Genomic DNA, 9,782 nt, shown 5'->3' with positions numbered 1-9,782 from the left:
CATAATTGAAGAGAAATCTTATGCCAAAGTTGAATTTCAACCATATCAGTCATGGAAACATGCAATTATAGAATTTCACTCACCAAACTCAAATTAACATTAATTTAGTGCTTAAATCATGCTCTGATACCAATTAAAACATGCATTGAAACAGTTTACAGAAGAGGGTTTTAGAATACATTACCTTTAATGAAAACTCTTTAATTCTAACTGAATTCCACGAATTTAACCTTCAATCTTTCAATAGACCACCAAGAAAAGCTTCTCTACTAATCTCTAGCTTAGATTGTGTGGTGGAAACATTGAATTAAGAGTAATGGAATTAAGGAAGAAGAAGGTTTTTGGTGTTAAGCTTCAGCTTGAAGTTTCAGCATGCATGGCTGAATTCTCAGCCCAAAAACTTCAGTTTATAATATATTTTACTATATAATCAGATGGCATCCATGAAAGTCATCTCCTTCTTCATAATTATGAGTGGAATTGGAGTGGATTAATAAGTAACCCATAGTAGGTTTTTCCAATTTTTGAAATTTCTTCTTATTTCTCATATTCCTTTTGAAAATTGATTTCAAACTAAGTTTTATTATTAATAAATAAACTAATACCTTATTAATTTCATAAAAATTAATTCAATTAATTAATTTTTAAATAAAATTAATAACTATTAATTAATTAAACTATTTAATTAATTTTATTAATTTAATATTAAATATTAAATTAATTAAACATCAATCTTACTACAAGTAGTTCATGTAATTAATATTTAAATCACATTTAAATATTAATCGACTCTCCAATTTTGTTAATTATATCAAATATAATTAACCAAACCCTAAATCGAATTTGAACACGTCAAATTCAAATTTCCAATTTCGATTTGATTTTCAAATCCACTCAATTCACTAAACCAAGATTTAATTTACGAGCTAGTAGAGAGACCTTCTGGACCTACAGATCATGAGCTTCAACGATTTGAGATTGATTAGAACTCTTTAGACCAAATTAATCAATACTCGTTAACTACCGAGACATACCACTATAGCTCGATAGTTGCACTCTCCACACTATAGATATATTTCTGTCTACTATAACCATAATTAGTAAGTCGATCATTCACAGATCGTTCATATTTACAACTAAGTTAAAATTACTGTTTTACCCCTGTAAATACATCTTGCTCTTAAGCTCCCACTGATCCTCCATTAAACAATTGGTTTATAGTCTAATTTATAAACCATGACCCTCTCAATCGTGAATGGGCAGGGCCCCCGTTATTCAAGACCAAGAATTAGTGCTTAAGAGAACAATCTATCTGCTAACCCTAAATCGGGTAGGAGCAAATTCCATCTTGCAGAACTATGTCCCCAGTTATTTATCCGATTTTATCCCCAAAATGGGAGGCTTATTAAGCAGTGTCATTGGACTACTTTCACCTATGTAGATCAAAGGATAATCCCGAATAAACAGAAGTTCATAGTTAGCTTAAGATTAAGATCGAGTTACCCTAGGTAAATAGTCAATTTTCGCAGTAAATGATTGTTCTAAAGAAAAATGACTATTTCAAGGTCCGTCTTATGCAAACTCATTGCATAAGATGCCCTCACTCACATGTCTCAACATGAATGTTTTTGGGATCACATCATTTGTATCAGTATACAAAATGGGCCACATCCAATAATGTTCCCAGGATAAGGTACCAAATCTCATCCATATACTTATAGACTATTTTGGCTATATACTAAAACTTGATCCTCTTTTATGTCGTCACATAAAGTTAAAATATTCATATTATAGCCATAGATTCATTTATTGGATTTCTATAAAAGAATGCAATATCGATAACAATTTTCTGAAAAATACTCAATAATATTTTTATTGATAAATAGAATATGTTAACAATATTTATGAACTGCGAGTTTAGGACATTCCCAACAGATATATCATCAGGAGATGAAGATATGGTCGGTCCATCAGTTATTATTCTGAAGGAACCGAAGGACGAGGTATGCTATTACACATTTAAGGTTTAGGGTAATTTCGTTATTTGGTTTAGAGTGATTCCCTAATAATATTTCTGTAAATGCAACCTTTGGACTTTGATAGTGACATAAATCCATTGTCTCAGCCTCCAAAGGTGGTTCGTAAAGAAAGGACCATGAGAAAGCGAGTGGTTCCATGGAAGCTCCGTAGTCCAATTATTGATCAACCCATCCGAAAGAAGAGGAAGAAAAGGGTGAAACCATATGATTCTATGGTTAAGATCCTGACGATGTTTGAGAAGCAGTTCTATGAGTATCTTGGAGACCTTAGGCGAACACATTTATTGACGACGATGTAAGTAAACTTTCATTTATTCTGAAGTTATTTTAGCATGTTTCAGTTGACAAATAATTTTTTTCCTTGTAGACGATCGAAAATTTATTTTTGTTCACTCAGAAGAAGTTAATGGATAATGTCGATTCAGTCTGCTTGAAGAAGTTTATTACTGACGGAACTGTCTCGATGAGTGTGTATTAGGGTTTGGATTGGTTTTTTAAGGGACTATTTATATAAGAAGTATATATTACAATGCCTTACTTAGAGATTTGATTAATTGAGATTTATTTTGCAAAACCTACTTAGTCGAGTTGTCTATTGATATATATATAATATTACTATAGTTTATATATATGGCTTAGTTTCAATGGTTGATATCTAGGTAGGAAAAAAACTTTGGTGTGCAATCAAGACACACCCAATCAACATTTCCTACTATGAAAAAGGGGTTGCATGGGATTAGGTAACACCTGTTTAACAGTGGAATTGAATTGTTGCCTACATTAACTTCTATATTAGCATTACAATATATTATTGTATTCTTGCATACATTAGTTTGTAAGCACACAAGTACACTGACATTTAATCTGTGTATCCATATGTATTTAGTGTATGGAAAACTACAAAGTAAAAAAACGAGGTATAAGTATGATAGTAGTTTGAGGGTTGTTTATCATTTGTGAGTTCAATTTCTACAATGATTGTAAATTTGAAAGAAGATCCAATTTTAACACTTATAGTTTAAGAACTCAATTTTTACCATTGAATGATTTAAGAATGTAATTACAACTATAGGTGATTTGTGTAATTTGCCAACAAAGTAATAATAAATAGGTATGTTTTATCATTAAAAAAAAAAAACATATTTTTGTATAACCAAACCTTCGTAACTTTACTTTTGAAAGTATCCAAAAAGCTTTACTTATATAGGTGGTGATCATTTCCTTCTCTAACTGAGATGGGATTTTGTTTGCCCTTTCCTAATCCATAAAACTGAATCAATGGAGTGGTTTGGGATTTGTATTAGATTAAGAAAATAATTTTTGCTCACACAGTGAATGATTTTATCATAAATATGTTATTGGATTTCTTTTTCTTCTTCTTTCTTTTTCTTTTTTTTTTTATTTTTTTTATTTTGTTCTTTTCATTTTCATATAGACTTATGCAATTTGTTCGATAGGTCTCGGCATTGCATTTGGAGAAAAAAATCTCCGCATATATAAAACAATCCTACCGATTCTTCCGATCCTAATCTGATCTTATCTTCTTTTTCAATTCGTTTACATTTTTTATTTAGAAATTCAACCAAAGAGCCACCAATCCAGCCACCACAACTCCGGCGCCTCCGATTTGTCCCCGTGAACCCTCCGAAGTCGAATCGTCCGACGCGGCAGCGTCATCGGCTGGACCCGGTGCATCTGCATCATCCTCATCAGCCATCTTCGGAGGAGAACTCACCGGTGCATCAGGCGCATCCGCCGCCGGTTCCGGTGCCTTGGACGCCGGTGAAGGAGCATCAGACGGGGAATCAGCAGCATCATCATCATCCGCCGGCGCCGGAGCATCAGCTGACGGACCCGGAGCCTCAACCGGCGCTACATACGGTGCTTCAGGAGCAGGAGGCGGCAAATTGTAAACACCAATGCCAGGGATCACAATGGGAGCACTAACTTGCAAAACAGAGATATTATAAGGCTGAGAAGCAACAGGTTTCACAAGCTTAGCACTAAGAGGAGCGCCTTTGGCTGCAGATCCGAATTCGATTTGACCTCTTTTATTAAGAACAATTTTCAAGAAACCTTGCTGATTCACAGCGTCGCCAGTGGATTGAAACATAGTAGTAAGTACAGTAGTTTTATCAGTTGAAAGCTTCTTCATCTTTGCAACATCGTAATAATCAAGAATAACATGAGCTCCGAGAATCTGTTTAATAACATCTAAAGAATTTCCGGCGATGGCAGAGACGGTGGCGTTATCGAGAGCGAGAACGGTGATGGTTTGACGAGTATTGATTTGTTCGAAGAGATGAGTTTTTGTGAGGTATTCATTGAAAGCTCCAAATTCAGGGAATTGATTTAGGAGTCTTGTGATGTTGAAGGCTGAAACAGAGGAGGAAGAAGAGAAGAGGAAGAAGAAGAGAAGAAATAAAGTGAAAGAGAGGACAGAAGAAGAGGGGCTAGGGTTTTTATTTTTCATCATTGGTAATTTTAAATTTTTTTTTCTTTTTTTCTTTTTTTTGGGATTTCTTTTGCAAATCCAAAAAAGAAAAAAAAAATAAAGGAAACCTTTAATGAAGCCTCTTCTTTGTCTTTATCTCTGTTGAAGAAGAAAGGGGATGGAGGGATTGATTTATAGGGAGGGATTGAAGAATTATTATTGTTGTTGTATTGGTTGGGAGTGAATTTCTCTTAAGAATTAATACCAATTCAAAAGCATATTGTTGTTTGGAGTTGGAAGATTAGAATGGGTATGTGTTCAATCCCTCACTATATTTAGTATATTAATTTTGTAGTTTGAATCCTGTTTTTCATGAAACAGATCATGAATATGAAAATTATAGAAGATTTTTCTAATGCATTTGCTGTCTTAAGTGGAAAATTTAGGTTTGGTTTGATAATTTTTTTTTTAGTTTTTTTTTTAAAATAAATTAGGGTATAAATCTTACTTTTCATCTTTTCACCTTTAAATTTAGGGAAAAAATCGAAAAATAACGCACTCATCTATGATGCATCCTTTTTGTATTCAATTAAAAATTGGCACCGATTAATTTTCTAAAAAAAGCAATTTTTTTTAATGGAAAAAAAAAAAAGGAGTATGGAACTTGGTGTAGCTTAGGTTTAACCTAAGTATTGGTAAAAAAATTTGGTGCCACCTATTTATTATGTAGCCCAAGCTTAACCTGATAAAAATATCCCGTATAAAAAAAAATCAATTGAATTTTTAAATTTTATTTTTATTATGTTCAAGAAAAATGGAGCATTTGGTTAAGTGCAACTTATATTTTTCCATTGATGGTCCTTAAATTTATTTGTTATTTTGTCCACATTCTACCCGTTTTTAAAAAATCAAATCAAAATTTGAAAATTAAACAAAAATATATCGACAAAAAACCAAATATTCAAATATTTCTTTAAGAAAAACGAAAATTATATAACTAAGGTCTCGTTTAGGAACCATTTTGTCTTTTTAAAAAAATAAAAATTAAACCTATGGGCACTACTTTCACCTCCAAATTTCTTTGTTTGTTATCTACTTTTCACCAATGGTTTAAAAACTAATTTAAATTTTGAGAACTAAAAAAAATTGTTTTCAAAAAGTTGTTTTTATTTTAGGACTTTGACTAAGAATTCAATCATTGTATTTAATAAAGATACAAATCATGGTATGTGGATGATATAGGCTAAATTTCTAAAAACAAAAATAAAAAAACAAAATAGTCACCAAACGGGATCTAAATAATGAGGCACAAGTATAAATTTCAAAAATGAAAATAAAAAAACTAAAAACGAATGTGACTTTAATTTTAGTTTTGTTTTTGTTCTCGAAATATTAAACCTCTATTTTTAGTAGTTTTATCAACTTTTTTTTTTTTGTTAAAATGCCATTTGGATTTTTTTTTTAAGGCAACTATCTGGGTCTTTTAAGTTTGATGGTTTTGTTCCATTTTGGTTATGTATTTTCTAAGGTCTAAGCTTAGCCATATTTTCCATACATCTTATAGTTAGTCTTTTGTTGTTAAATTTCTATTATAAAAAAAAGGTGGTTTCAAGGAGCCTTTCCTTTACAAATCTTGGGCTCATATTCACATTTTTTTTTTTTTTTGTATAGAAATTATGGTTGAATGAGAGATTTTAGACCAATCACAAATTGTCACGTCATTCACTAAATTAATGACGAAACTCCAAATAATTGAACATGGGACCAATTAGAAGTTAACATGTGTCCTCAAATTGAAGTTGAAGACATAAATTGGCAAACTTCGATAATACCACGTGTTTTCGTCACAAACGTTGGATTGAGTGAAATTAATTTTGGCCAATTTGATATTATAATTTGGGCTAAACTTGAGCCCAAAATGGGCTTAATTTAGCCTTAAAATGGGCTTAATTTAGCTCAAAGGCCAAAGTAGGCCCAAGGGCCAGACTCATGCACCAACCAAGCCCACGAAACCCACCAGAGAACTATATAAATAAAGGATCTCTCTTCATTTGTGGGAGTCAGCAATTTTAGATTCCAGAGAGTCCAAAGAGAATTCTCCCAACAATCAGAAGACTCCTAGACTTCTGAAGCTGCACACAAGTCCTTCCAAGACTTCAAGAAAATCACGCGTTCTGCTTCTTCAAGTCAAGCATACGCATTCAATTGAGAGAGAATCAGATGATCAAGTACTAGAGATCGAACCACATCACATTGCATCAACATTAACATCTACAACAACTTTAGTTAAACTCCACGAAATACGTTTCTTCGAAAGTCTCGTACGAACATTGATCCTCCAAGAAGATCATCAAGCCCAAAGGTCAATCATCCAAGAGGATCAACAAGCCCAAAGGTCGATCATCCAAGAAGATCATCAAGCCCAAAGACCGATCATCCAAGAAGTTCAACCAACCCAAAAATCGATCATTCAAGAAGATCAACAAGTCCAAAGGCTGATCATTTAAAAAGATCAATAAGCTCAAAGGTCGATCATCCAAGAAGATCAACGAGTCCAAAAGTCGATCATCCAACAAAATAAATCAACTTAAAGATTAAAGTTTATTTTAAATGCATCAAAGAATTATATATTAGAGATTATAATTGCTATACTGAAGTCAAAACAAATACAAAAATTCAAATTCCACGAAGTAAGTTTCTCCAAAAACCTCATGTGCACAAATTGACATGAAACATCTCTACCTCTCATCTCTCTCTCAACATTCAAGAAAACTAATGGCACCAAAGAAAGTTGCATCCAAAGCAACTGCTGCAAGCAACACCTACACATGATTTGTCACCTGTAGTCGTTCAAAAGAGATCCTGTAGGAGCAAGAACAAGATTCTGTCATCGTAGAGAAAATCTGGGAACAACTGACAGAATCTTCTAAAGGCGGGATTTTCATAAGAGAAAATCCCTTGTTTGACAACTCTACCTCTGATTCTGACCAATAAAATGAAGAATCATACCTTGACGTTGTTGGGATTGGTGTCCTAATTCTCCCGAAGTCTCGTTGTTTTGTAAAGATACACATTGTGCAATGAATAAAATAAGTGTTATTTAATTTCGGAATTTACTCATATCCAATAAACAAAGCTTTTTGGTTATCTTATGTGAACTTAAGCGTGTATATGTGATATACAAGTGGATCATGCCTTAAGTGATAACCTAAATAGGTCTTTAGTATGAGGATCAAGGTGGGATACCTGGTCCTGGTGACACTACGGATACAGCCCGCTTTGTAGAAGTTTGCAAGTATTGTAAACTACTACAGATGGTTGATCCTGACTATTCATGTGAAGATGTGCGAGTGGGGGTATCCTATACAAAGAGTTTGTATAAGACCTGGACCACGAGATGACTAGACTTTGTATATAACGTCGTTAATACTAGAGACTTGCATCTCACCTAAATGACCATAGGTGACACGACCTCAATCCTGAGTGTTTTGGGAACTCTTGCCTTTGAGGGTGGTCCTTTGATTAGTATGGGTGAGAGTGGCCAGATTGCCAACTCAACATGCCTACCTTTTTGGGGACTTGTCTGATCTGGGAGCTGGGAATTCAGTCCACAAGATAGAATTCACTCCTTGCCCGAAGTAGGGATAAGTAAAGAGATTGCTCCCTTAAGGGCTGATTCTGGGGCTTGAACATAGTGGCCACAGCTTCTTTTTGGAAGAGAAGACTCAAGTCTTATGTTCATTAGAGGGATCAGTAGTACTTAAGGAGACAGATGTAACTACAGGGGCATAACGGTTATTGGCCCAGTTGTACTTACAAGCGATCTGTGAAGGGTTGTCGCACTGCTGATTAGTTAAGATAGACACATAATATATTTGTGGTAAGGAGAGTTCAATTGTCGGTCTTTAGTAGAGTGTCTGGAAGTTAACGGATGGTGGATCCCATGACTAAAGAGTTTAGTCAGTTATTCACGTACCGTTGGAGCTTCGAGCTACAGGTCCATGAGGTCCCCTTGGTAGTTCAATAAATTTAGTTAAGGATCAGTTCTTGGTGTTGATTTGAAATGTTCAAATTAACAAGAGGTATTTTGATTATATATGATATAATCGATGAGATACATCTAGTGGAGGATTGATGTAAATGAGATTTACATTAAGTACCATGGAATAGAAAAAGAACTATGGTTTATATGCTTCATGAGATGAAATATTAAAACTATAGGTTATAAATATAGTATGATAAGTTGGTTATCATTTATATTTATAATAATATTAATTATTGGATAATTAATTCTTTTTCTTTAATAACCAAGTGAGTGGGTGGCTATTGAATTCATGGTAACCGTGAGTTTAAAAGGAAACTGATTTTCCTATTTTCAAAAAGAAGTTTTTACAAAAGTTTTCATAAAAGGTTTTGAGATTTCTCTCGGCGAAAAAAGGAGATCTCATGGTAGTCGTCAAGTAAATACGGATTTACTAAATGACGGCTGGGCGAGCTAAACGATCGTGCAGTGGCGAGCTAAACGATCGTGTAGTATTTATTAAACAATCGCATAGTTTTGCTAGACGATCGCTTGCCCAAAGTATACGATCGTATAGAGTCTGTAGGCAACAGACCAAGCTAAACGATCGTATAGCTTTATCTAAACGATCGGGCATCGACCTATATGATAGGTCTAAGCCATCTCCCACTTGCCCAGTCGTGTACGCGATCGGTGTTTCCTTCTTCGTCTGCCTCATTCCAAGTCTGAACAGAGCCCACCCTCTGGATTCTCACACCGAGAATACCAAGGTAGCCTTGTTGGTGGTATCAGACTCAACTTGACACCGTCAAGGTTTTTTAGAGGCCGTTTGTGGTGCTGTGGAGGCCGTTCGTGTCGCTGAGGAGTTCGTGACCGAGTCGATCGTTGAGAATGAGCACGAAGTGTTCGTGCTATGTTCGTTGCGGTGTTGCGGTCGTGTAGATCGAGCGTTCGAGGTTGTGGCTGTTCGAGTGATCGTGCACAGAGGAGCGTGGAGACGCATCTTCAAATGTGCGTAGAGTTTTTCTCATTGTGCATTTGTATTTTTCATGCTGTAATTTCTGTATGAATTGTATAACTATTTGTTTGAAGTCGACAATAAATGTATTGTTCATTCATGATTGTGATTTGGAATTATCTTTCTTCCGCTGCTCATAGAAATCTCAGATCCGATTTCCTTCAGATGTAGTGTCTGTCATGATGCCTGATGTGATGGCTAGGTTGGCCATGGCAGAGATGGAAAGGAAGATAAATCTCTTAATGAAATTCATTGAGGGGCGAGATCATG

The 9,782-nt window shown here is 34.5% G+C and overlaps 1 protein-coding gene across 1 annotated transcript; it reads right to left on the bottom strand.

Annotated features, from left to right (window-relative positions):
* Positions 1–3,484: 3,484 nt before the first annotated feature.
* On the bottom strand, positions 3,485–4,887 carry LOC120075976 (fasciclin-like arabinogalactan protein 3). Its single transcript, XM_039029740.2, has one exon. The coding sequence runs from the start codon at positions 4,513–4,515 to the stop codon at positions 3,610–3,612; it is 906 nt and encodes a 301-aa protein (XP_038885668.1). The 5' UTR covers positions 4,516–4,887; the 3' UTR covers positions 3,485–3,609.
* Positions 4,888–9,782: the final 4,895 nt, after the last annotated feature.

This window comes from Benincasa hispida, chromosome 4 (assembly GCF_027475165.1).
Source record: "Benincasa hispida cultivar pf3 chromosome 4, pf3_genome.v1.1, whole genome shotgun sequence".
NCBI classification, from domain to species: domain Eukaryota; kingdom Viridiplantae; phylum Streptophyta; class Magnoliopsida; order Cucurbitales; family Cucurbitaceae; genus Benincasa; species Benincasa hispida.
Note: the sequence above shows the minus strand (reverse complement) of the source record. Positions and strands in the feature narration are given on the sequence as shown.